The 27624-nt window shown below is 41.8% G+C and overlaps 1 protein-coding gene across 16 annotated transcripts in view; it reads right to left on the bottom strand.

Annotated features, from left to right (window-relative positions):
- AKAP13 (A-kinase anchoring protein 13) overlaps positions 1-27624 on the bottom strand; it is a 293291-nt gene that overhangs the window by 104176 nt on the left and 161491 nt on the right. Inside the window, exon 1 of one of the 16 annotated variants that reach the window (XM_074354318.1) lies at positions 1153-1964. The exons of the other annotated variants lie outside the window; for them this stretch is intronic. Coding sequence (XP_074210419.1) covers positions 1153-1233 — 81 coding nt within the window. The 5' untranslated portion in view covers positions 1234-1964. Of the gene's footprint in view, positions 1-1152; positions 1965-27624 lie in introns of those variants that run through there. 16 annotated transcript variants of the gene reach the window in all.

Raw genomic sequence — 27624 nt, 5'->3', positions numbered from 1 at the left:
ACCACCACCCGACAGCGATTAGGAGGGACAATGACGCCACTCCACCACAAGTCACAGCTCCTTCACCTACCCCTTGTCTGGCATGGTATTATTATTATTTCACTGGCTTTTGTGTCTAGCCTGAGACATTTCTTGGCCTCAATGGACCAATGAAAAAAATTAGGGAGTCTCAAGTAATAAGCTGAATTGATAAATCAATACAAGAGCTGCACCATTTCCCTGACCAGGGCAGCACAATACTACTTTGCCGAGACTCCCCTGGCTCCACACCCTCACAAGTTCAGGTACTGAGGTTCTTTTGGCATCTGAGAAGCATTTGGTTGGCTTCCAATTTCCCCTGCCTTTGCCAGAAAACTGCTAAACTTCCAAAAAGTGCTCCCTGAGTTGTCCAACATTCCCAGACTCCGATCTTATGGCTGGTGGAGTCCTTACTAATTTTAGATTCAAGGATGCCTTCTGTGAGCAATTAGCTACTCAGAGTCCCCGCCCCCATCCTGCTTAGACACCCAACATCACTAATGGAGAAAACAACAAATACAGCTATCAAGAGTCAGAGGCTAGATCTGAAAAGCAGTCAGGTCCAGCCAAAAGGGCCACTTTGACTGTCTGGAGACCCTTCCAATGGAAATAAGCACCATCTATCCCTCTCTCCCCTAAAGAGCTTAAGTAGAGACAGCAGAAAACTACAGATGGAAACGACTCAGGCAAAAGACAGACTAAGAGACAGAGGCAGAAAGACTGACAGAGAAAGCTTCCCCGAAAGGAGGCCTGGAGTGGGGAGCAGAGGCGTGGAGATGTCAGGGGCAAAGGGACAGACAGAGTCATCTCAGGAAGGAGCACCTCTGAAGGTGAATTTCTCCCTCTGTGATTTTCAAGACTACGAGGTCCTCCTGAGCATAAGAATCCATTTTTTAAACAAGTAAAATGACACTGAAACAGTAAGTGGCTCAGTGTTGATGCTCAAGTCCCCACTGCATCTGTTCAAATATTCCATTAAGAACCCTAAAAATCACCAAGCCAACCCCCACTCCCCATGTTCACCTGCACACACCTCTCAGCCTTCCTCCCCATACAGGGTGGCCAGGGACCCAGCTCCTGGATTCAGACAGGGAAGAGCTTGAGCTTTGGGATGGGTGACGCGTGGCCCCTTACCTTCAGCAACACCACATCCACAGTCCTGTCCACCTTGGAGATGTCACAGAGGCTGTAGCGCCTCTTGTGTCGTTCATACATTTTGTCCAAATGCAGAAGAGAGGAAACAAGGTGCAGGCGATGTACCCAGTGTCAGCTCGGGGGGCCAGTGCACACCTGCAAGCCCACAGTTCCAAGTTTCTCACGGTGAGCTGGAGGGAACTTGTGCCTTCCAGACTCCTCTATACAGAAAACCCTCAAAGGGTCAAAAACTGAATTAAAAAGAAACCAAGCAGAATCCCAACTCCTTGAACTGACTAAGAACTTCCTGGCAACTTCGGAGCACTGGGATGATGAGTTTACAATTCACAACGTAAGCAGTAAGTGCCCCCGATGCTATACTTTGTGTAGGTCTTGACTGGAAGAAAAGCACACATCGTCTCCAACACTGGCCGTAACTCCAGTAGAAAAGCTAAGAATTAGCCGGCTGCGCATAATGGCTGGCACACGTGGGGGAGGAACCCCGTGCAGGCAATAAAAATCCAATATGTACTCCGTCGGGAAGCGAGAAGGAGAAGGAAAGAGACGACGTCTCTATTTCGAAGGAATGATAGGAAAAAATTATCTCATTAAATCCTCTTCTGGCTTAAAAAATAAAAACAAAAGACGTGAAAAATCAATTTTTCCTTTACAGAAAAAAAAAAAAGTAGAGGCTTGGAGATTTCTATTCAAAGGAGAGAGTCCTGAATCAGCCTCTTGCTCACCAGGCAGGAGGGCTTGGTCGTGATTTCAGTAGAAAATCTCTAATGACAGCAGAGTGAAAGGAGGAAAAAGACCACTCCCGGCTCCTTGCTCCCTCCCTGCTTGGGCGCCGGCCCCTCCCCGCCCCAGCCCCCGGCCCCCCCTCTCAAGAACGTCAGCACTTGCCCTTTCAGCACTGCACCAGCAGCCTCGGAGGCTTGAAAACCTAATTGCAGTGGTGGGAGCATGATTCATCCACAGACGAAGAAGAGAAAAACAAGGCTTCCTTTTCCAACCCGCTTCCTCCTCCTCCTCCTCACACTGTCCCCTATGAAAAAGGCTCTGTCAGGCATTTCCAGATGCACCCTGAGTGCTTTGATGTGGGCAGCATGGTAATAAAGGCAGGGGTGTCATCCTGAACACCACAGACAGCTACAACATACTTATCTATTCCACGAAGTAGGGGAAACTGAAACTACCCAAGGCGCACACTGCATCTCCCTGCATCTCCCTGCATCTCCCTGCATCTCCCTGCCAAACGCAAGCCAGTGATTTAATGTGAGAAAAATGCTAGCCAAATATTTCAGGGCTCCGTCTCTGGGATCCAGAAGGGGTTACAGAAGTGTCTGACAAGGCTTGAAAATCATCACAAGGTCAGCCTTTTCTTTGGCACTGAGGGAGGGAGTGTTGGGAGGAGGGGTTAAGGAAAATTTAAGAGGAAAGGGGGATGAATGGGTACTTGTAGCAGTACTTTTTGGGACTTGTCACCTGGCTGGGACTCCTCCATTTCAAACTCCCCTCTCATGTGGACTGAGCCCAGCGTGCGGCCAGCACTTCACGCCTGTTCTCTCACTGAGAACCCTCCGGCCCCAGCCCAGCCAGGACTCTCAGGGGCAGACCTGTTCCAGAAGTCATTCTCTCTTGGGTCGTAAATGATTTGGGAGGGAAAGGAGGAAAAGGAACTAAGGGGGAACGAAAAGAGGAGAAAGGGGGAAAAAAAAAAGAAGAAAAGATGTTCCCCTTCTAGGAGCATCAGGAGGCTGACATTCTCCTCGAGTGGCCAGAGGAGTCCTTGGCTAGACCGGGGGAGGGCGAAGGAGGGGGCTCCAACGCCACAACAGAAAGGAAGAAAAGAGACTGAATACCTGAATTTCTATCAATATTGTAAACAGTAGGTGACACGAGGTTTTCTAGGAGGTCGGATGAATCACCATCTCCTCCAGCCAGGCATTCAAGCTGCTAACCAGCTCAAAGGAGAGGCAGCAAACCCCACAGAATCAAGCACTTTCCTCGCCATCTGTTACACACCACAGCGACAGTCCTACCCAACTCAGAGCCTCCGCCTGCCCCCATCCCTCGCTGTTTCATCCACGGCATGGAGGCAGGTGTGACCCCCCCTTCCCCACATGCCCCATAAGTCCTGGCTCTGTGATGCTACCAATGTGGACAGTGAAACAGATGTCGCTTTTCATTAGAGAGAAACTGATTAGAGATAAATTAGTAAGCTGTAAATAAAATTCTAGCTCAGGCTTACCAAAAGGGTGGGAAGGCTTTAGTGTAGGGAAAGATGGATAATAAACTATCTTTTCTGTATGAACTTTCACCAGGCTGTAATTTAGAACTCTCCCTCCTCCCCATATAAACACAAAGCTGCCTCCCCTCTGTCCTCAATATGGTTTATTCTTTACTGCCGCTCCCTTCTGTCTTAATGAGAATCAAATGTTTCCTGCTCCCAAGGGTCCCAGGCAGCTCCCTAGGGATCACAGGTGCTTTCATCACCACAGAGCCCTTCCACTCCCAGCCTCGCCCCACTATTGACTTAAATGTAGATAACCTATACTGATTTAATAGATAATTTGGTGCTCTGCAGCAAAGGCAATCAAAAAGAACAAAAAACAACGACTCTGTCCTCAAGTTTATATAATTAGAGAGGAACCTGTTTCAAAGTAATAATAATTGTCTGAAATGGCCAAGATTACTGTTTTGAGACAGATTAACTTTTTTATTTCTGACAATCAGCTGGTTTTGTGCCACAGGCTGGAAATCTAGATTTCCTACCCTTTTTGTACACATAAATACATTGAAAGGATTTGGAATTGTCCTTACGTAGTCTGTTCCTTCTTGGAGAACAAATGCTCTGGGTGGGGAAAAAAAGAGTCTGTTTTGCTTTCCCCTCTGGATCTGTTCAGTACTCTCCACAGAAGACAGAGTCTGCAGTCCTGTGCTTTTGCTGCTGGTGTGACAATTCCAAGTTTTTATCAAAAACATCTGGAACTACTGAAGTTATTCTGTTAGGATTTTGAAACACAGAAACCAATCATTTTATAACCAAACCAGAGCTGAGACCTATGAATTTTCATTTTGAGAGTATTTCTTCCTCTCCTCTAACTTTGGGAACTTGTTGCAAAATATGCTTATTATTTACAATTTCTTACAACAGTAATTATTCACGAGATTAATTATATCTCCCTTCTCTCTGTGCCCTCCATCTTACCTCTAGCCACAACAAGGAGTCCTAAATTCTTCAATAAAAGCAACCAGTGCTTAAAGTCTGTTCAAACCATGGGCCTAACGTATGTTCTTTAAGAGTCCGGAAAATGAAGTATAAAAATATTTCATGCATTTTAATTTAACGATTGCATTTCTGTTTGTGAATTAAATTTGCTCTTAGTATTTAACTCTAAGATCTAACACCTTACCCAAATGATTGATTTAAGCATTCTTGTGGGTCAACTCTATTTGGCTCCTCTTCTAGTGAGGCCAGAACCCTATCTAAAGTTCCCCAGCAAAGCTTCTGAATTAGGACACCACCTAGTGGGTATGCTGAAGATCCAAACAGAACACAAAGGCCAGTAAGCATGGGGGGGGGGGGGGCTGTCTACTGCTCCCAAACATTTGTCCTGTAACCCCAAAGTGAACATAAAGTAGAAGCATGTCATTGGCTGAAAGATCCACCAATGATCAATTTAGTCTCTGCAGGGAGCACAGGGTGAAAATCAAAGGTGCTTTCCATTAGATGTGCCACTATCTCACTGAGCACCCTGGGATAATTAGCTTGACTCCCTGGATCTTGGTTTCCAGAACTGAAAAATGAGAAGGGTTGGACACTAGATCACATCTGAAGTTCCTTCTTCATCTGATATGGTCAGTCTGAGACCTACAAATCTATCATTTGCCATATAGCTCATAGGATGTGGGTAGATGCAGAGTAGAAACAGGAATTGATAAGTTCTCTCAAAACTTGTTGCAGAAAACATGCAGTATATTCTTGCATAATTATATTTTCCACCTCCACTTTTCACATGAAAGGAGAAGGAAGGAAATGTCGACCACAGTCAATAATTTTCATTCATCTATGATTTCATTAAATTAAAAAAAAAATAGTCATCCAGAGCGACATATTTGTTGGTGGTGAAATTGACTAAAATACAGATAAAATATTATATATATTTTTTATTATAGCCTCCACTTGAGCAACTTCAGTCTGCTTAAAATAACAGACTGCTTCAAATAAGGTGTTTGAGTATTTGAAAAGAGAAAGAAGGAAATTATTTACAATAGCTGCAAAGGCATTGTTTCTAGCTAGGATTCCCTTTTTAATTTCAATTTAGGTGTTTTAATTTCAATTTAGGTGTTTGAGCACTATTGGTCCAGGAGAGGGAAGACTACTGCCCCCCACTCCTCAAATTTCTTCCACTCACAGATTTGGAGTTTCAAAGGTTTAAGAGACTAAAGGAACAGGGGAAGGCCTAAAGGGCAATCAACCAATCAGCCAGCATTTCTCCCCAGATTATCATCCGGCAGCAGCAGGCAGCACCTCTGCTTTAACCCTTTATTGCGTTTCTCAAGAAGAAACTTTAGCTGGTAGCAGCAGTTTGGCTGACAACAATAACAATGGCAAAAAGTAATTAAGGTGGAAGAGTAAGAAAAGACAAAACTCTAAATATGTCTCTACACAATGGAATACTACTCAGCTATTAAAAAAACAATAAAATAATGCCATTTGCAGCAACATGGATGGACCTGGAGATCATCATTCTAAGAGAAGTAAGCCAGAAAGAGAAAGAAAAATACCATATGTTATCACTCATAGGTGGAATCTAAAAAAAGAAAAGAAGAGGACACTAATGAACTCATCTACAAAACAGAAACAGACCCACAGACACAGTAAAGAATCTTATGGTTACTGGGAGAAAGGGGGTCGGAAGGGATAAATCTGGGAGTTCGAGATTTGCAAACATTAACTACTATATATAAAAATAGATAATAGATTTCTTCTATCTAGCACAGGGAACTATATTCAGTATCTTGTAATAACCTTTAATGAAAAAGAATATGAAAACAAATATATGTATATATATGCATGATTGGAACATTGTGCTGTACACCAGAAATTGACACATTGTAATTGATTGTACTTCAATTAAATAAAAAGTCTCTTCACAAACTTGGACTCATAGGCAATAGGTCTTGTGGAACAAGCACACAAATGTTAAATTTTACTAAAATTACCAACAGCTTGGTGAAATAAAAGGAGGGAGGAGGGGAGGTAGGGAGAGAGCTAAATGATAATTTCATTTGGAAAAGTAGTGATAGGACAGCTGAATCTCTAGGACAGGTCCTCTGGGGCAAGATTTATTAATAACAACATGTACTGAGTGCTTCCTGTTTGCCAGTTGCTCCCACATGAACTAACTTCATTTATTCCTCATAAAAAGCTACAGGGTGAAACATCACTGTCTGCAGATGAGAAGCAGCAGCACTCAGAGTTTAAGCCAGCTGTATCAGGCCACAGAGCTCATAAAACAAGCCTGCATTAAACTCAGCTCTGTGCATCTTTTTTTCCATATGCATCTTATTTTGCCTCGAGTAATATACTAAATTAAAAAAAATTAAGCTATCAGAGAACAGGTAAGTTAAAATCTGAGGAAAGAAAATTTAGAATTTATCACTCATATTATTGGTATTCTTATATTTGATTTTACACGAATGCCAAAGAATAGAAAAAACATTTTATTTTTTCAATGAAAATGACAAAGGCCCTAATTTTAGAAAGTACAGGTAAAAAGTGTGTCAATACATTAAATAGGCTCAACTCCTTTGCCAACATTTTAAAACTTGACCTTTAATTTTTTTATAGCATCTTACTGTGGCAATATGTTAGAAAAATCAGAACAAACACATCCTACGCAGAGACTGAAGGTTTCTGGACATGGACAAAGGTCCTCCCATCTTCTCCAGAATGAATGGGAATACTGTTCCTAGTTTTTCTCCTGGGAACAAACAGTAGTAACTTCTTACGGCAGCAGTTCAAACATTCGAAGATGCCTGTTAACGACTCACCATCCTCCTCAAAGCTTCTCCTCTGGATCGTGATTCCAACTGTTCCTCACGCCACAGGGCAGCCGACTGTGGGCTCTCTAGTCAGTGTCCTCCGTGTGATGTAGACACCAAAACAAACCCTCTGCTGTTATGTGCACTGGGATAATTAAGATCAAACTGGCTTTCTGAACACGGAGCACGCCGCTAGAAGGATGTAAGCCTGTGGTGAGGTAAGCTCACTTCTCCTATATTGTCAGTCTGACATGTCAAAACAGGTCTCTTCCGTACTATAATCTTGTGATTTTAAAACCTATTTTACATCTTTCCTCGTTTAAAGAGCATTTTGTAAACATTTAAATTTTTTTGGTTGAATTTTCAAATTTTCCCAAAGAATGTGGCTCTACAATACACTAGTATTTTAAAAAACGTGGAATGCTAAGAACAGCAAATTTAGTATCAGTAACAAGTTAAACAGCCAAGAAATTTTACACGGAAAACCCGTAATACTGTTGTGCTTGTAGACTACAACCTCTCATGTGTCCCTGTCCTCAGTCTTCAACAAGCGTTTCAACAAATGAAGTGAGCTCAGTCATTAGATACTTACTGAAATTTATGTCTGGCACTGAGGATACAGCAGTGAACTAGACAGCCATTCGATGGTTACAATGATGCGTGTGAGCAGTGTCAGAACAGAGGAATGACAGGGGACTACAGGAACACCTGCCTTTAGAGGAGCGACACTCTGAGGCCCAGGAAAGGCCTGCTGAGGAAATGCTGACCGCACTGAGACCTGGTGGATGAGTCGGGGAGCTGGAGAGCTGGATTCTGTGCTGGTTCTGGCAGAGGACTAGGAGCTAAGGCCCAGAGGCAAGAAAGAGCAAGTGGCGAAGGACCAGGCCTGGGAGCAGAAAGAGGCCAGTTACGGATAAACATACTCTAAGTATATCTGAAAGCCTGAATCACTGCAAAAGAAAAAAGCCATGAAGGGTTGTTAGCAAGCAAAAGGCATGATCAGTTCTGTGTTTCAAAAATACCACTGTTCTTCCCCTAGAGCACGCTCAACAGACAGGAGGGAGCAAGACAAGGGGCAGGGAGATTAGCTGCGAAGCTGCTACCTGAGTGGCATGAGAGATGATGGTAGCTTGACTTCAGGCGATGAAAGTGGAGATCAAGAAATTAACATTAGCAGGCCTGGGGGCGGGAGAGTGCGGGAAAGAAGGGTCATGTCTGACTAGGATTCTGCTCGGGGTGAGCAGCTAAATGGTGCAGGGCCGTGCAAGGAGGTGCAGGGAGAGATGAAAAGAGGTTTTAGACACAGGGAATCTGAGGTAGCGCAGAAATATCCAAGCAGAGCCAGGTAAGCAGATGAACGTGTACATTTGGAGCTCAGGAGAACAGCTGGGACTGGGCACACAGATGTGGAAATCAACGCACCGATGTGACATCAAGAAAACAAAACGAAAGAATGGCAAACCGTGCCATATGCTGTGAAAAGGCCAAGCCAGTAAGACACCTGGATTTTGCTATGTGAATGTTTCACGGACCTCGGTGAGGGCAAGTTCTGGTGCAGCAGGAGTGGTGAAAGCTGAATTTCCATACGCTTCCATTTCACAGGGGAAGCTTTACGGTTTGCTTGTACACGCCACCTTTCCTGGTTTTCCCTCAAGACATTTTTCCCTTCAGACAGAATGACTTAGTGAATCACTATATAATGGTTGCTACAGGTTGGCTAACCTGGTATTAAATACTTCAGTGTGTAAAAAACCTTCTGAGAAGTAAATGAAGCATTAATTTACAGAAAAAAAGGGCCAATAACACAAAGTGAGTTCTATTGCCTGTTCTTTTGCATACTTTCAATTCTTTCCAAGAGCTCCTGTCAGAGACCGAAAGAGAACACCCGGGTGCACACTGCAACCTGGTCAGGAATATGGACAAGGGTTTCCTAACAGCTAGAGAAGAGAGGCAGGGCAGACCGTGCTTTGGCAAGAATATGGGAACAGAAAGGAACAGCCAACAAGTAAGAAACTCCTTTTCCATACGATCACCTATGGAAGTCAGAACAAACCTCATCCTATAGAACAAAGGCAGTGAGGTCAGGGAAACACTGACAGTTAACGACCAGAATTTCCTCATGGGAATCTGTCATCATCAGTATGTCTTGGCCAATTAGTAGCAAACTAGTGAAGATTAACCAAACTTAGTTAACCATTCAACAAATATTCAGATGTCTGCTGTAGCTATGGTGCTCTGTGAAGTGTTACGAGAGATGTAACGATGGATAAGACATTTCTGGGACCTCAAGGAAACAAAGCAGGGGCAATGCGTGAAACAGAGGTATGAGACAGCGTGGTAGTACAAATGAAATGCAAGGTTTCAGCAAGGAATAAGGATCTCTGGCTGAACTGAGTAGGTGGAAAAGTTTCATGAAGGTGTGGGTTTAACATGAAAGGACAGAGAGAGAGAAAGTGAGAGGGAGGAAGCAGGCATCACCTATAAAGACTGTGAGTGAAGGTACAGATGCTGAGGAGAGGCAGGTATGACAGAACTGCCTAGTCAGACGCATCAAACTCCTGTACGAGCATCTATGACTTCAGCTGGAAGAGCACTGACCGCCCAGACTGTAAAAGCACAGGATGCCACGCTAAAAAGTTTAGACTATTCAGAGGCAACCGGGAGCCACCAGAGATGTTTCAGCACAGAAACAAGTGGTATGATTTGTCCTGTGATTCAGGAAGAAGGTACAAGTCTTTAGCCTCATCAAGCTTAATCTCTCCTGTTTGGATATCATGACTCTCCATGATCCTTATTCAATCTCACTTACTACTATTCCTCAAGATAAGTAAACGGTCGTTCTCTCAAGGTTCCACAATTAGGACGTGGTTCTTCCTACCCGAGTGCCCCCTGGCTCTTAGGACAAGTGTGGATTCTGGAATTCCCTACCTTGTCTCTCCACCTTAATCAAAATCTACCCTTCAAATCTCACTTTTTACATTAAGCTCTCTGCCTGCTCTCACTCTCCCTATAACTCTGTGAGCTACGATGGTCCTTGGGCTGTGATGCACTCACTGTCATCCTGTATTCCTTGATGCTGCGTGTTGGTCTGAGCCCAAGTAGAATGGTGAGTTCCTTAAAGGCAAAGGTACTTCTTAAACTTCTCTCCCAGAGTGCCAAAAACGGAACCAGGCATCCAAGGGCCAGACGAATAACTGATTATGCACTCGTTTATTACCACAATCATAATCCTAAGACTTTTCAGATGGCTGACCAGATTTAGTCATTAAATAAGAGGAAAAAAAAAGCTTGTCAGTGTTAACATACACAAAAGATGAATAGCCTAAACGAGTTTCTGAATTTAAAGGATAAAAGTCCTGGCCAGACATGAAAACTCGTGTTCAAAATAACCATATCCTTAGGAGAAGTTTGAATCCCACATAAAATGAAAATGTGTTACATTAGGAAATTACTCGACTTATCCTTCTTATTTTTCACTTCACAGCACAAAGAATAGCTCTAGCGTAGTCATGCAGTCATACAAGCCAAAAAATGATTCAGCTTCCCATGGAAGTCTTCCCTCGTCCCTCCAAGGCAAACACATACTAGTACAGTCATGCCTTCAAAAAAAGCACAGAAAGTAGAGGTATAACTTGCTTTTTCTATCAACTGTCCAAAAGACAGAGCAAAGAGAGAAGAAAAAAATCCTTCAAGAAGAAAACCTACTTTTTTAACACTGCTGCCAGAGGATAAAAATAATAAAGACATATAGTAATAGAAAAATGTTGCTATGAGGAAAAAATGAATTAATACACAAAGTATTTTGTATAGTGCCTAAGGCATGAGTACTACATAAGTATTAGTTGATGTAACATTTTTATTTTATTATCATCATTATATTTTGGCCTTATTTTTCTTAAAGAAGTATTTAAGTCGGTCTACAAGGAAGGGTACATATAAGAAAAAACCAAGGAGCTGGAAATTCTGACTCAGGTTACAACTGAAAGAAAAAAACTCCTTTGCTTTGAATCAGACCACCATCTTCTCCCTGAAAGTATCTTGTGGGATGAGACCAGAAAGTAGAAAGAAAAGGTAGGTTGTCTTTCCTCTAATCAGTGGAGAAGGTAGGTGGCTGCCCCAGAAGCGAAGATTAAAGGCGCTACCGGGCATCTGAATGCTGAGCTGTTTTATGGAGAAGCCATTCTTTAAAAGGTCAAGACAGGACTGGGAACTGAGATGGAAGAGTCAGCCTTGGGAAAAAAAGGAAAAAAAGAAGAAAAAAAAGGCTTTTCATCCGAGGCAAAGGGAAAGGAGTAAGAAAAAGACAGATATTTATAGATTTTTTTTCCTGGCCAATCCCCAAGTGCCTAATTTGGACTGAACTTAAAGTGTCCCTAAACAATCCCCACCCAGACAGCTGAAATACCAGTGTGCACACTGGGATAAAGAGCAGGGGGCTCTAGGAGGTGACTCTGAAAACAGTCTTGCACCATGACAGCCTCTGGCCATTTCTCTCCTCGTGAGACTTTTCCACTGCAGCCTCAATGGTCAGCTCACTGTACTCACATCAGATCTGACAACTGGCTGTACCCATGTCCCCGATCCTGCCCTCACTGTCTTCCCCACAGAAGCAAAACCAGGCAAATCTTTAAGAGTCCTTCAAATGCCATCCCATTCATGACGCCACCACTCAACACCACAGTCAAAACACTAAGTGAAGGAAGTCAGACAAAGACAAATGTCATATGATACCACTTACATGTGGAATCTAAAAAATGGTACAAATGAGCTCATTCACAAAACAGAAACAGACTCATAGACAGAAAACAAACTTATGGTTACCAAATGGGAAAGGGCGGACAAATTAGGGAGTAAATTAGGAGTAGGGGATTAGCAGATACAAACTACTACCTAAAACATAAACAAGGTCCTACTGTACAGCACAGGGAACCACATTCAAAAACTTGTAACAACCTGTAATGCAAAAGAATATAAAAAAGAATGCATATATATGTGTAGCCAAACCGGAAACGAACACAACACTGTAAATCAACTATCTGTCAATTAAAAAAAAATACTGGCCTGTCCTTCCTCCCATTCTATCAGAACTGTGTCAGCACTCGTACCACACTTAAATCACCCCCGGTTATCAGTTATCTAGACACCTGTTGTAGAAGTCTCTCAGACCAAAGCATCTATTTCGTTGGATTTCCTGCAGGTTCTTGGCCTTAGTATTTAACAAACGGTTCTTATGTGAATGAATCAACATTCATCTCTCTGTGTGAAGAGGAACTTTCAGGAAAGATAACCCATTCTCAGGAGTAGATCAAAACGGCGCAGGCAATCTAGATTCAGAAGCTCCTTTACCCATACATTTATAGTACCCATGGATTTTTGACACAGAGGCACAAATGGCATTAGCAGTTAGGCCTTATCAGTAAGTGGGACATATCAGAAATTAATCAGCAAGTTAAAGAACAGAATTCTCTGCCTACTCTGAATGCTTTTTTAAAATAAAAATGGGTGGTTCTCTAAGATTGTCCATTTTGGAGATTTATCTGACCAAATGCATATTAACTTTTAGGTTACTATTTTATTTGCTCATAATTTTTAACAGACTGATGATATTCTAGTGCCTACCTAAATAAACATGCCCATTTCTCTTTTCAAAATTAATGTGATTGTTTTAACACAAATCTTGGTGGAAAAAGAAAAAACAACTTGTTCCCAGTGAATTAAAAAAAATAATCTGCACACAATGGTCAATTATTCAAAGACCAAGTTTCATGGAAGCATTTTGCTAATTCCTCCAAAGATATACACAGTGTGCACGCATATGTGTGGTTAACGGCTCAGAAGACTGCATAGCACTGACTATGTCAAGGACAGTACATCTGACAATCAGGGAACACAAGGAGACAGTGTAAGTAACTGGAAAGAGTATAAAGTATTATTAGGGTCACCCCTGCACTCCCAGCACTGAACAGGATGGACACACAGAAGGCCTTTTCTCTGTCCCTACAACTTGTCAACTATAAGACTATTATTAATACTTCTCTTTTGCCTCCCCTATGAGGATGTTGTAATAATAAGCATTTGCAGTCTTCAAAAGAGCACAGTACTACTTAACACAGCTCACTGTTACTATCTTTCTTTCATACAAGCAGAGTTTTCCTGGGTCTGAATTCGAACGGCTCTATACCTCTCTCACACTGAGAAACCCAAAAAAGCCTTTCAGTGTGTTCCGTGTCACTACAAAGGCAACTATCCGAATTCTACACAGACAGAAAGATGAACCACTCTTCCTGGTTAAATCCTAAATACAGGTATTAATGGGTTATCAATGAGGACCTTCCCCTTCACCTAGTTTGTAGATGCAACTCTTGCCATGCTGATTAAATGTTTGTTTGGTTTTTTTTTTTTAAAGCTGATCTAACAAAACTTAAAAGCCTCAGATACATCCGCTTTGGAAACAGGAAAAAAAAAAATTTGAAGAAAGGGAAGGTTTTCAGTGCCCTGAGGAAAGAAATTGATAAATGAAGTAACTATACTCTTAGGTAAAGTCCACTGAAGTAATGCTTGCCAAGAACTGTCAATTAACTAGAAACAAGCCCTGCCGAAGTTCTTCCTGTGTTCCTTCTTCTTTCAAGATACCCACCATGAACGCTGCTTGATAAATGCCTGTCTGTGTGATACACACTGTGGCGAGTAACACTGCACACCGAGCAAGGACAGCGATGGATTTTAGTGGTAAGGAGGAGCCCGGGGTGGCTGGCAGCTGGGCTGTGGAACTGACAGCAGTGCTGATGGGCCCCTAGGTCATTTCAGGAACCAGACAGTGAAGTCTGTGCCACAACCACACAGTTTAGCAAGAATCTCTAACATGAGCTAGAGCAGGAGTCTCAACGTGTGGCCTGCAAAACCTCCAGGGGCCTAGAGACCTTTCCAGGGCATCTGTGGGGTCGAAACTATTTTCATAGTAATGCTAACACATCGTTTGCCCTTTTGCTGTGTTGACATTTGCACTGACGGGCCTTAGCACGAATCAAGGGACTGGTACCAAGGCGAACCAGCAGTCACTGCAGGCTTCGCTGCCACACACTTACAGTACAGGAAACAAAAACAAAAAACTTTTTCACACAGAATGTCCCTGATGAAGCTGTAAACTTACTAATGTCATTCAATTTCATATTCTTAATAGTCTGTGTGACGAATGGAAAGTAGACATAAAATACTTCTATGGAGGACCTACGACGGTGGTCTTGAGGAAAATCACTCATGCAACTGTTGTATGTTGTGAGCCAATGGAGAGCAGCATTTGTATCTGAAGGGAGGACTGCTGAACAAGGGACGGCTATTCTGAACTTCGGTATTTTCCTGGAAATAAACAAAGTGAACCTGTCTCTCAGAAGAAGCAACTGGCAGTATTTATTGTTGATGACAAAATCCAGACTTTCAAGTGAAAATGAGATTTTTGGGAAAACTCGCATCTGCCACTGGGAACTTGCCAATTTACCAAGACTTAAAGACATTTCTGATGAGATTGGTGGTGATACTAACAAGTGTGATTTTCTGATATTGCAGAATGAAATGTTCAATGTTTGGAGAAGTTTTATTATTTGGCGAATCAGTATTTCCCAGATGACCAATGCATGATGCTAGGAAACAATGCGTGGATAAAAGATCCATTCAAAGGACAAGATACACCAGTGACTTTTAACGTGCTAGAGTACAAAAAGTTTGGTGATATGATTTCAGATTCCACATTACAAGTAACTTTTTAAAAACTTTTAAGAATTCTCACCTAGTGTCAAAGAAGAGTATCACAATTATCTGGCTAAACTATTACAATATCCCTCCCTTCTCAAGCATGTATCTGTTAGGCTGGATTTCCTTTACTGCAGCAGTCTGAATGGATAAGACATGTGCGAATCTAACTGGTTTCTACAACAAGTTAGGGCAACACAATGTTACTCCTCTCTTTTTGTTTTTGTTTTGGAAAAGTTATTTTTCAAGAAAATAAGCTCTTTATGTTAACAAGTAGTGGGTTTATTGTTGTTACTGTGAATGAATTAATAAATAGTTTTAATGCACCAGTTTTAATTTCCAAGATGGTAACTATTTACAGATATAATTCATATAAACAAAATATCTTCGGAGTTCTTAATAATTTTTAAAGTATAAAGGAATCTTGAGACCTGAAGTTTTGAGAACTGAGAATTTTAAGGCAGAAAGAAATTAGTGGTAAGGAAACCAAAGAGTCCAGGTAGGAGAAGATGAGGGTATGAATTACCTAAACCAGAAATTTGAAGCGATAAATTTGACAGAATTTTTTTTTTTTTTTGATTTGGGGCAAGAAGAATGAATCTGGGGTGAAAGCCTTCTTCTAGCTTAAGAGACTGTAGGTATCAGAGTCTATGCCTTTAGTTACACGTGAAGTGAGGCCCAAATAATTGCATAATCTCTTGACTAAAGCTGCTGGCTTGAGGTGATACAGCGGGAATGAAGAGCAGAGATGGTTTTCTGAAAAGCAAGTGAAATTCTTCAGGAGGAGACTGTTTCCATGATCTACGTGCGAATGAATTTAGCCGAAAGACACTTTCTAACAGACATATGGCTGACCGTGTTCCATTCCATTTTTGAGAGACTGAAGCAAATGGCCAAGAGGTAAAGTGACATGAGTAAATCCTTAACCCAAGTTCCTGTCCTGCCAGTAGGCTTAGTGCCCTGCCCACTGAGGTACATCTTTATTATGTAACAGTCAACTGACAGCCATAATGATACTCCCCAGACATCAAGAAAAGGATAAATTTTGATGAACATTCTAGAAGCCAGCCAAATACACAGGTGTTTAGAAACAGACTCCCAGATGGAAGGTCCAGCACTTAAGGCTTTACCTCCAGCTATGTGAAAACTCTGATATTCCAAAAAGAATCACCTGTCAAAGGTTCTGTAGAGTGGAAATGTTCTAATCTAACTGTAAGATGGTCTTCACTCAGGGCAGGTAAAATGAGAAGCCAAAGCCAGTTCTAAGAAATGGAAGTTAAAAACACGGCAGAAGACTTCATATATTTTTTTCTCCCTGCCAAGGCTGAGTTCTCTCAGCCTGGCTACTCCTTGTGGTCATCAGAGCATATGTGCAATTGGTGGTGGGTGGGTGGGGAGTGGGGCAGACATCCATTTAAAAGGCCACCTTGTTAAAATGTAAAGTCAATGAAAAGCATTTGTCAAATGTCTTAATTACTATTCCTTTGTTAAAAAGAAGTTCCTAAAGGAACATTTGTTTTGTGAAAATGAATGCCAGTATTTAAAGTCCTGTCTATTAAATTAGCTACTTAGCAACAGCTGGTAAATTTCCTGAATAACTGTATACCTAAAAGCAAGAGCCTTGCTTTTAAAAATATTTTGATAATTTCCACTTTTTAACTTATTTAGATTTGTGCAATTAGCTCCCTCATTAGCCTAAATTAGTCGGTTACAAGATAAAACCTTTTTCAGGAGAAGAATCAGCTAGCTCTTCTTTTGGTAATACCTCACTTTATGATCTCGTCTTCCCAACTGTATGCTGGGGCGATCAATCACAGGAACTTAGAGGAACAGAGGAACAACTGCCAGAAGAATTAGACAACCTGGGTCTTTTCACAGCTGTTGCCATTTCATGCCTTCAGAGCTTGGTTAGTTGCAGATGCTGTAAAGAGACTCATGTTTCGTTACCCTTCTGCTTCCTCAAACCCCCACATTAAAGCTCTCATTCATCTTCCCTTTCCTTTTTGTTACCTCCCTCCTTCCGGCTCCATGTTCCCACTAACTAGCCTTACGCAAGAAGAATGAAGGCAAGTTTTCACGTCAGTCACCTTCGGGGCACATTCATGTCTGTCCACTAATAAATGGCTAACTCAGAGGGACTCTAAGTTTAAATTAAAAAAAAAAAGAACACACACACACAAGACTGATTTAGAGATCATATTCTTGAAAGGGTATGCACTATCTTGTTTCTATTTAAACAAAGAGCCATGCCAGGAGACAGACACCTGACAGTAAAGGGCCCCATCAGGAATAAAACAAAGATAAGAAACTTTGGTGTTATTAGGCACTGATGAATTTCCAGCCCTCACCCCATCCAGGGACAGCTAAAAAGCAGCTCCCAGTATGACACCAAAACCAGAGTGTGCAGGTAGAGATACATGGTAACTATGACACTAAGCAGCACGTGTCAATCACCTGTATTCAGGCACTGACAGCATCTCTTAAGAACCTCCTCCACTGGCTTCACAGAGCCTGGGTGCAATGGGGGTGAAGTGTGTCAATGACAAATTCTTTCTCAAAGCCGAAGGATGTAGTCTTTTGACCGAAAAAGCAAACCTTGGGGCACTGTCCACATTATATGCCAATCATGAAACATGTCTGCTCCCAGCTTGCAGGTCAGGTTCAGCTGCAACAGCAATTGCACTGAAGTTCCACGTCAAGAAAGCCAGGATTTAAATCCTTTCCCTGACTCAAGGAGGAAAGAACAGCCTCAGACAAGGGGAAAAACGATCCACTGAGCTTGATGTGAAGCAGACACCGCACCAGGTTTCGGTACTAACGAGTGAGGCGGGCCAGAGCTCTTTGCTTCCTCCAGATCATCCCATTAGGGAAACCTAATGACTCCTAGGAAGGAACATAGACTATTGTGTTGTGGATGATGCTGACAGAGGCCGGAACCGTTCCACGGCAAACAATCATGACAGGCATCACTTTCTGGAACTGGAATGAAAAGACTCACTCCCTATTTTAAGGCCAGCAAGGCTGTCAACAGGGGAAAATCCCCTGAATGAAGTATTTCAGCAGAACTCTGCTTAATGCTGATGGTAAAATGCCATCAAAACTGAAGAGAAGGGACACTGGTACATACAGGCCTAAACAGGAGATGGTTCCTTCCCCAAGTTCCCATGACCCAGGCACCAACCACCGCTTCGCTCCTTTGTCTCTCCCAGCAAAGCTTCTTGAGGGATGGGACCTGTCTCAGTCATTTTACCCATCATGGCATCCCCAGTTCCTATTACAATGTTCAACACACAGAACAGTAGTAGATGTCTGCAAATTAAAGGCTCGATTTAGTTCTGGAAATGCACAACAGTAAATAACTGCTGTAGGAAGGGAACACACATTCTAACAGCATGATTTACCACTGGAATCTTCTGTTGTAACTGTTTAAAAGTAAGGAACTCATGCATGGATATATGTGCGCTCTCTCCATGCCGTCCCTGCTGACAAGTCAGTCTGTGGCTTCCCACAATCAAACCCTGGCCTCATAGGGGTGGAATGAGAGAAAAATCTCCTGAGCCTCGTGGAATGAATGTCCTGGTGCCCACAAAGCGGAGGTCACAGAACACACGGGTTGCAGTGCTTCTGGTCATGCGTCCCCTCCAGACCGGTCCAGGCCCTGGGTCATTGGTAACAGGCCCGTAGCTGAGGCCGTGGTCCTTCCTGGCTCTTCTCTGGCCGTCTCTGCCACCAGCCTGGGATGGCAGGGAGAGGCCTGGTGCCAGCTCACTCTGTCCCCAGTCCTCTCTGCCTAAAAAGAGCTTGGCCTGTAGATGATTCAATGGGAGAAATGACTACAACAGAATTTGGGGTGGCAAAATAAGGAGGCAAGCTGGCAAAGAAATAAACTGATGATGTCAGAAACAAAATAGACCACAAGCATATTTCCATAAGTTATTACTTTCATGGAAACAGGAGGATAAAGGGCCCTGGAAAGGAGATCCTATAATTCAGCTTTTCCCAGGGCTGTGGGACACCTCCCTAGTGAGGGGCAGGCAAGCACTGAGCTCTTCCCTTTCTCACACCATTCACCCACTGTGGCTCGGCCCGGATACATCATTAAACCAAGGTGGAATCCTAACCAACTCACGCAAGCTCTTTTGGAACCAAAGACCCCCCTGCTTTGGTAGGTAACAATTTGCATTAAATTACAGGGAAGGCAACCCAGAACAAGCAACAGGTCAAAATAAAGATGCCATGCTCTGGAAGGGAGTAGGCAACAAGGGGTGAGACTCTCACATCCGTCCAGATCGCCCTACACTGGGATCTGCACGAGGCCCCACACAAGACGGCGATCTGCTGAGGGATGCGCTGCAGAGCTGCCTGGATAGTGGACGCCCCAGCTCATCAACCAGGGCACAGCAGGCGGTGCAGATTCAGTGTGCCCTTCCCAGGATTCCTCTCCAGGTACAGGTGGAGCGAGTATTTCATGAGACAGAACAGGGTCACTGATCAGGGAGGGTGGTCCTATTTAAGGATTTCCCCTGCAGACGGAGCACAGGCCTGGAGAGGTTCACGGGGTGCCTCAGCTCACTGCGTGACACTGAGGAGCTGACTGTAGTCAGATGAGGTGGTCTCTCGGGTCGAGGTGGGCCCGCAACAAGGCTCCAGGTTTAGGGTCTGAGGCGTGACTCTTCACTAACCAGCTGGGCAAACAAGGGCGGGCCCTTTTGAGCACTGGGGTACTCTGGACTCAAGTCCCTTCCTTGCAAACTACAGGGGACACAGACAGCATGACAGAGCTACAAGGCTTCCTTACACTAAGATTCTGTAACAACTTTTTTCTAGAAGATTTTGAATCCCTCTAGTTACAGACTCTGGAATACAAACAGAAAAGACCTTTAAATGGTCCCATTACAAATCTTACAATCCCATACAATTTTTGCAAACAAACCAAAGGGGTAGTGAGGTATCCCCAACTCAAGTACACTCTTCCACTGGTCTACTTCAAGGAGACTCCAAGCAAGAGAATAATTCAGTTTTTCATTATTTATCCTCCCCTCCACTTTTTTTTCCTACTGCCTCAGGGAAGGGGCTGAACAGGATTTCCCAGCTGTGATGCTTGCAAAGTATCTCAAGTTCTATGCCGTAAAAGAAACACACACGTATTTGAGGTTTTACTTTCCATGGTTTCACTTCCCTGTGCTCAACTATAGTCGGAAAATATTATATGGAAAATAAACAATTCATACATTTTACATTGTGCGCTGTTCTGAGTAGCCTGAAGAAATCTTGCACCATCTTGCTCTGTCTCACCTGGGTTGTGAACTGTTCCCTTTGTCCAGGGTATCCTGCCCGCTAGTCACTTGGTAGCTGTTTTGGTTATCAGATTGACTATCTTGGAATCACAGGGCAGTGTTCATCTAACCCTGATTTTATTTAATACTGGTCTCAAGGTACAAGGGTAGTGAGGCTGGCAATTTGGACCTGACAAAGCCATAAAGTGCTTTCTAATGTGAAAAGTCTAGGCTTGATAAAAAAAGAAAAAAAAAGTATGCTGAGGTTGCTAAGATCTATGGTAAGAACGAATCTCCTATCTGTGAAATTGTGAAAAGGACACAGAAAATAGTGTTAGTTTTGCTGTTGCATCTCAAACTGCACAAGTTATGGCCACAGTGTGTGATAAGTGCCTAGTTAAGATGAAAAAGGCGTTAAATTTGTACAATAGATATTCTGAGAGAGATTACATTCACTTGTTTTATTACAGTATATATTGTTATGATTGTTCTATTTTATTATTATTGTTAGTCTCTTACTGTGTCTAATTCATAAATTAAACTATCACAGGTACATTAAGTATAGGAAAAAACATGGTGTACATAGGGTTTGGCACAATCCAGGGTTTCAGGCATCCGCGGGGGGATGAACGTATGCTCCACGGATAAGGGGGGACTGTTGTGTATCTCACACAAATGAAAGTTCCAAGTCAAATTTATACATTCAAATAAGTATTTTCCACAGTGCCCACTTTGGGGAGCTGTACACTTATTCCAATTATTCCTACCATGATAAGTTCAAACAGTTTCAGAAATCATCTTCTGCAACTATCTTCAAAAGAAATTCAGGAGCCAAACATGAAAAATCAATTCCATTCTGATACTTCAGCTCGACCCCAAACTCCAACCCCAAAATGACGAGGCTTTCAAAACTCTTAAACATATGTCAGTCCTGATGACTCAGGACGGAATGCCAACAAATGCTGCCCAGATAAGGAAGATTAACATAATAAATGACTGCCTTACTCTGACTTCTGAGTGAGACTGACATTCAAGATATTTTAAATTGCTCCTAAAGAGTATTTCCTGCTCTGAATTTTATGGAAGGTATTTTCACCATCAACTAGCATCCCTTGGAAGATGACCTATGCGACACTGACTTAAGACCGTGTGACAACAGCTTCTTGGACCCACAAGCAGTGATGGGGCTTTGGGGGGCCCTCAGAATGGAAGCAAAGTGTCTATATCACCACACGAAGGAGGCAAGGAGGGAGCAGAATGGAAATACATGAACACCGGAACTACTCTAATTCCTGCATGGTTCCCATACTACCGAATACTTCTATTCTTCATAGTTCTCTTGGTAAATGTTACTTTTCTCAGTTTCCTAGTGGGATTTTTTAAACCTAGATTGTCACTAGATCAGTTTCCTTGCAAATTGGGGCGTTTCTGGCAATTCTTAGATCTTTGAAGGGCCAAGTACATTGCGAAAGCAATAAAGGACTGTAAAGCTGGAAAGCACATCAAAGGTTCTCTGAATCCAGCCCTACTTTCTAAAGAGTATTTATACCACGTGTATTACAACAAAGTTATCACCAAGGAGACACAACCACACTGCAGACAAGCACTTCTCAGGAAGAATTCATTTCTCTGTGGGCTCCTACGGCATGTAAATAGCACCTCATGACACATCTCACGTGCAGCATCGGCAGACTGCGATTACACCTGCATATGCTTTCTTCATTTCACTAGCCTCTAACTACGCTGAGGGCAGAGACAATATTTAACTTTAAAAAAAATCTCCCAGATATTTGATGCAATACCTTGAGAGGGAAAGGCAGTCATTTAATGTTTACTAAATCAATAAATAAATGAAATCAAAGCCACAGGCTCTATCACAAAGTTAATTAAGCAGGCTAAGAGGCCAAAAATACCAAAAATAGTTACCTCTGAAACCCTTTCTGGATAAAGCAAACGATTCCATATACAGTGTGGACCTTGACTCTTATGGTGGCCAATCAGCAAGGCATCTTCTTAAACTACATCATCAAAACCCAGTGTGAGAAATCCACAACTGCTCTAATCATGGCTCACCGAGAAGGACCCAGGCCTCTTTGCACAGATCAAACGACACTTTTCTTTTAGTTTTTCTACAACGGAAGCTTCCTCTCTTAAGAGACAAAAACAAGCAGCCACAAAGTCATGTTTAGGTCAGTAAGCTGAACACAGAACCCGGGGTCAGAAGCAATACGCTAGCTTTCCTGAGAGATCGCCTGGTGGGGGCCCTTTCAAGTCTACTGGCAGGAATAACTATCACACCCACGCCTGTGTTTCTGACACAGAATGCACAGATCTTCACTCTCACAACAGACAATCCACTTTCACAAGGAAACATGGAAGGCCACTTGAGGTAAACAGCATAAAAATAATACATCATTTTTTAGAAAATTCCCTCCTCCCAGGGGGTATATAGGAACTTAGAAGAACTGACCGTTTATCTTACTGAAAGATACCTATTCATAAGCAACACTAAATTTACCTATATTTTAACATGTGCCAGACTGTATCTTATTGGTTTCATAATTGTCTCTTCCCACTGAAATACAAACCTTTGAATGCAGAGACTGAACAATTTTCATTTCAGCATTTTTAAGGCCTACCGGAGAGTTCAATGAACAGTTGCTGAATAAATCAGTGCATCCTCACAGTCAACATAAAGTGACATAATAAGTTAAATGAGTACCACTATGGCCTGATATGATGGGTAATTTCTTCCAAGACCATTTTAATTATCACCTATTTACAATCATTTATCCACAGAGTATTGAGTGGGTCTGATAATTCTGAGTTAGTTTAAAATGAGATTAGAATCACACCTACTGCTTATAAAATGCTTATCACATGCTAGACAGTACAGTAACTCTAGTTAGTGCAAATAACCCTTGAAGTGGACATCATTATCCCAAATTTACAGATGAGGAAACTGAGCCTCTAAACAAACAGATCAAAGTGGCAGATGTGGGAGTGAAACCTTAGTTTGTTTACTGAGCTCCATGACCTTTTCAATGTGCTTGGCCACTAGCCTTGGTTGTCAATATAGTGAGATACGAATGAACAGAAGTGAAACGAGGAGTATAAGAAATGGACCAAGAGTGGTAAGAATCAGATTTGGTTCTTCTATCCCAACAGGTGGGAAACAGTAAGGCACACATGTCCCCTCCAAAATGCACATGACCTATTAGTAAGCAGTTCTATAAAAGAAAGAAGCAGATTATTAATATAAAGTAAGGCTGCCGAGCAAAACACATTGGAAAATGTTCAAAGAAAAAAATGATTAGTAAGAATTTGGCCATTAAAGGAAGTGGGACTTTAAAAAGTCCCTTGTGATTGTCCTTTGACTCTAACACAATAAGATATACACCCCGACACTTATGAATGTATTCCAATCATTTTAGAATCACACACTAGTCAAAAATTAAGAACTGGAAGAAACTAGAGATTACCTAACCGTTATACAAACAAGAAAATAAAGACCAAAGAAATTAAATATTTTCCTCAAGGTCACTGAAAGATGCATAGTCATATACAGTGGAACACCACTCAGCCATAAAAAAAGAATGAAATTTTGCCATTTGCAATAATATGGATGTACTTGGAGGATATTATGCTAAGTGAAATAAATCAAAGAGAGGAGAAGGGTATAGCTCAGTGATAGCGTGCTTAGCATGCATGAGGTCCTGGGTTCAATTCCTAGTACTTCTGTTAAAAAAAAAAAAAAGAAATGAAAGAAAGACAAATACTGTATGATATCACTTATATGTGGAATCTAAAAAAGTAAAACAAACTAGTGAATATAACAAAAAAGAAAAAGACTCACAGATACAGAGAACAAACTAGTGGTTGCCAGTGGGGAGAAGGAAGTGGGGGTGGTGAAGATAGGGGTAGGGGATAAACAGGCACAAACTACTATGTGAAAAAACAGTCTACAAGGATATACTGTACAACACGGGGAATACAGCCAACACTTTATAATAACTATAAATGCAGTATAACCTTCAAAAATTGTGAACCACCATGTTGTACACCTGAAACCTAAGTAACATTGAACATCAACTACACCTCAATTAGGATAAAGAAAAAAATGTATAGCAAGTCATTAAATTATACTCATATCTACAGGTACTTTTACACTAAGGTTGTAGTTTTTCCACTTCTGGCTTTACGATCTGGAGTTCTTCAAGGCACTTCTTTTTTTTGCAACTATCTTCTCTAGAAGAATAACTGCAGAATTCCCTGTTAACTCTCCATCTCAGAAGAGACATCAGAGTATTTCCAAACATTTTGTACAAAAAAGCTGAAAAGTAAGTTTCCCCCTGCTTGAAGCTAGCTCTAGCTTTGGACCCAAAAGTGACAACTGGGTGTGGTGCGGGGGAGGCTGGTTCTCTTAAATGCCAAATATATGCAGAAAAGACTTATTGGTGACATTAAAAGTCCATTTTGCCTTTTCCTGGGTGGCATGTACACCACAAAACTATGTATGTAAATATGACAGCAGATAGATTTTTTTAAAGGACCTTTTTTAAAAATTGAAAGCTGTTAAAAGAAGAGGGTAGGATGTGTAAGGCACTCTGAATGTCAGTGTTACGGCTTGTCCAGTTAGTTACCGAGTAGCCTGAGAGCCGCTGTATTTTCCTATGGCAGCTGAGCATGAAGTCTGTGAACAGCCACACAAAAACAAAATCTTTTAAGGAGACCTCTGGACTATGGATGGAAATGCAAGCTCGCCCCCTTGGGACAAGAGAAAGAAAATACAGAAAATATCAAAAGTACAAGAGAACCCAAGATTTTAACCAGGAATAGTCCAAAACTGTCCTTACCACAACCTTGAAGAAACAGATATCAATACTGTTGTAAAAATAATTAAGAATGGAAATTCAGTTAATTTAATGTTTGGTTGTGTAGTGATTTTAAAAAGGGGGGAGCATGGTTCTGATTTAAAATGCTTTCCTGATTGGGGAGTGTGTGCTACGTGAAGAGTGGACTTTCCCAGTAACCTAATACTCAACATATGGGATTGTACAGTTGTGCGTGAACACCATGAGCGTCTTGACAAGAGATACTGGTTTGCTGAATTAACTGTTCTCTATGGCTAATAGACTTATGCAATGAGCATTTGAAAAAGGAATTATTACAGAAATACCTCAACAAACAGACATCCCAGGGAAGCCAGCTCCTTCCTAAAGAACTTGGCCACATATCGAAGAGAAAAGACTCACAGAAGACATGGAGTATGCTGGCTGGCAGCACCAGGGAAGTGGAGTAGGAGCCGGAACTCTTTCCTGGCCACCACGGAGCAAGCATACTCTCAAGGTCAATGGTCCCAGAAGGCTTTCTGGTCTGGACTTCGGTGTTCAATGTCATCTCTGTACCGAGTCATACCATTCTTTAGAAAATAAAAGGCAGGTCTGGAAAATCTTTGCAATTTCTGCACTGAAAGTAACCTCTCTGGACAAATACCATCTTGGTGGTATTTAGCTACAGCTAAGCAAATTATAGTAAGAACATGAGACAATTTAAAAGTCAATCAGCTTAGGTCCTAAAATGGCCAAAGGAATTTTTCCAACTATCACTGAAAGCATGGGAGGATAATGCAATGGATTTAGAATCTTAGTGTGTATACGCATCATTCAGGAGTACTTGTTTAAAATGCAAAAACTCATCCAAGTGAACTGAACTCCCCAGAGGTGTACCGAGCCTCGGATGGCTCTTCTGGAAACCACAGTGCTGCAGACACATTACTGACACAGGAGAGAGGTTGTAGTCTGGCTTACAGAGTTAACTAGTTGTGAAACAAGGCAAGTCACTTAACCACCCAGAAACCATCTGTTTCTCCTAGAAAGCAAAGGTATGAGACTTCGGATGATACTTAAATTCTAAAGGTCTCAGAGGTAAACAAGCTCCTTGTCTCCCAACTTGAATGACTGTCTGATGGTATTTCTGAGGCCTTCATGGCAATGTTCAAGAAGCAGAAACTGAGGGTTGATTGTTTTAGGAACCACCTGACGCCACTGATTATTTAATGTGTAAAAAGGATATTGGAATCTGAAATTATGAAACTAATTAATAATAATAATGCTAAGCCATACTTAATCATGTGCCAGACTCTATGTACTTGTTACATATTAACTCATTGAGGGAAAAAAAGATGAAAACAAAAGGTAATCTGAAAACCTTGAAACTAGCAATGTATGTAAGAAGGGATAATGTTGAAAATTAAACTGTGATTAGTATTAAGGCTTTGGTAACACTTAATAACAAACCACAACTATAAAATGCTGACAAAGTGACTAATGAGAATGGATCATATTATGTGTGAAACTTGGCCTCTTGAATTGTGAACAGTTTTCGACCCAGTTAGGAAGTATCTATGAGGATCGTGTACCAAGTGTCGAGAAACCTGCAGCATTTCACACATGCATGTGTTTTCTCCAAGAATACGAGCACTGCTCTCGATACTGCCAATTCCTTTATGAATCATGATTTTAAGCATTACTGACCTACCTCTAAAGGAACGGCCCATTTATAGCACAATGGGTTAAACAGGTTAAAGAATGAAGAACTACTCCTTGGTTTTTATGACATATCAGATTACTGGACTAAAGACCATAACCCAACTGTACCTTTTTCTTTAAATACTTAGTGGTGCCACACTTGACAGAGGTCACCATGCACTGACAATTATATGCTTAGAGAAGGTTACAAGACAGGAAGACTTCTAAAAGGATTTAAAATGGATTCTCCATTTACATTTACTAGAAAATTGCCATAAATGCACCATTGTTCCAGGTTTTCAAGACAGTAGCAAAGCATAAGATACATAAATTTTCCCATTTTCCATTTGGAAGGGGATGATTCAGTGAAACAATGATTCAATGAAGCTATCTGGCTTATTCCCAAGGCCAACATACAGACTGGGCATGCGTCTGAAAGACTGGATTAAATAATACTAAACAAATCCCATTCCACCCTCAACTACAGTCACAAGCTCTTTTCAGACTGCAAACCCAGACTCCAGAAGGTTAAGGCTCAAAGATGACCAGAGTAAGGAAGCTGAGCCCTGGAGACACTGTCCGGAGACACACAGAACTGGCTCTCTCCCTTCTAACATGCAGCTTAATAGCCAGAGCTTTCACCACAAGCCAAAACAACTTGTGCTTTCTCCCTCATTTCATCTGTTGATGCACAAGGACCTTCTGAGGCCAGGGGACCACTGCTCATCTCTGTACAGCCCGTGAAAAAACCCTAAGAGTAGATTTTACATTTTTAAATGACTGAAAAAAATTCAAAAGAGTATTTCATGATATGAAATGATTTTGTTATATGAAATTCAAATTTATATGAATAGTTTTATTGGAAC

The sequence above is a fragment of the Camelus bactrianus genome, chromosome 27 (genome assembly GCF_048773025.1).
Source record: "Camelus bactrianus isolate YW-2024 breed Bactrian camel chromosome 27, ASM4877302v1, whole genome shotgun sequence".
NCBI lineage: Eukaryota > Metazoa > Chordata > Mammalia > Artiodactyla > Camelidae > Camelus > Camelus bactrianus.
Note: the sequence above shows the minus strand (reverse complement) of the source record. Positions and strands in the feature narration are given on the sequence as shown.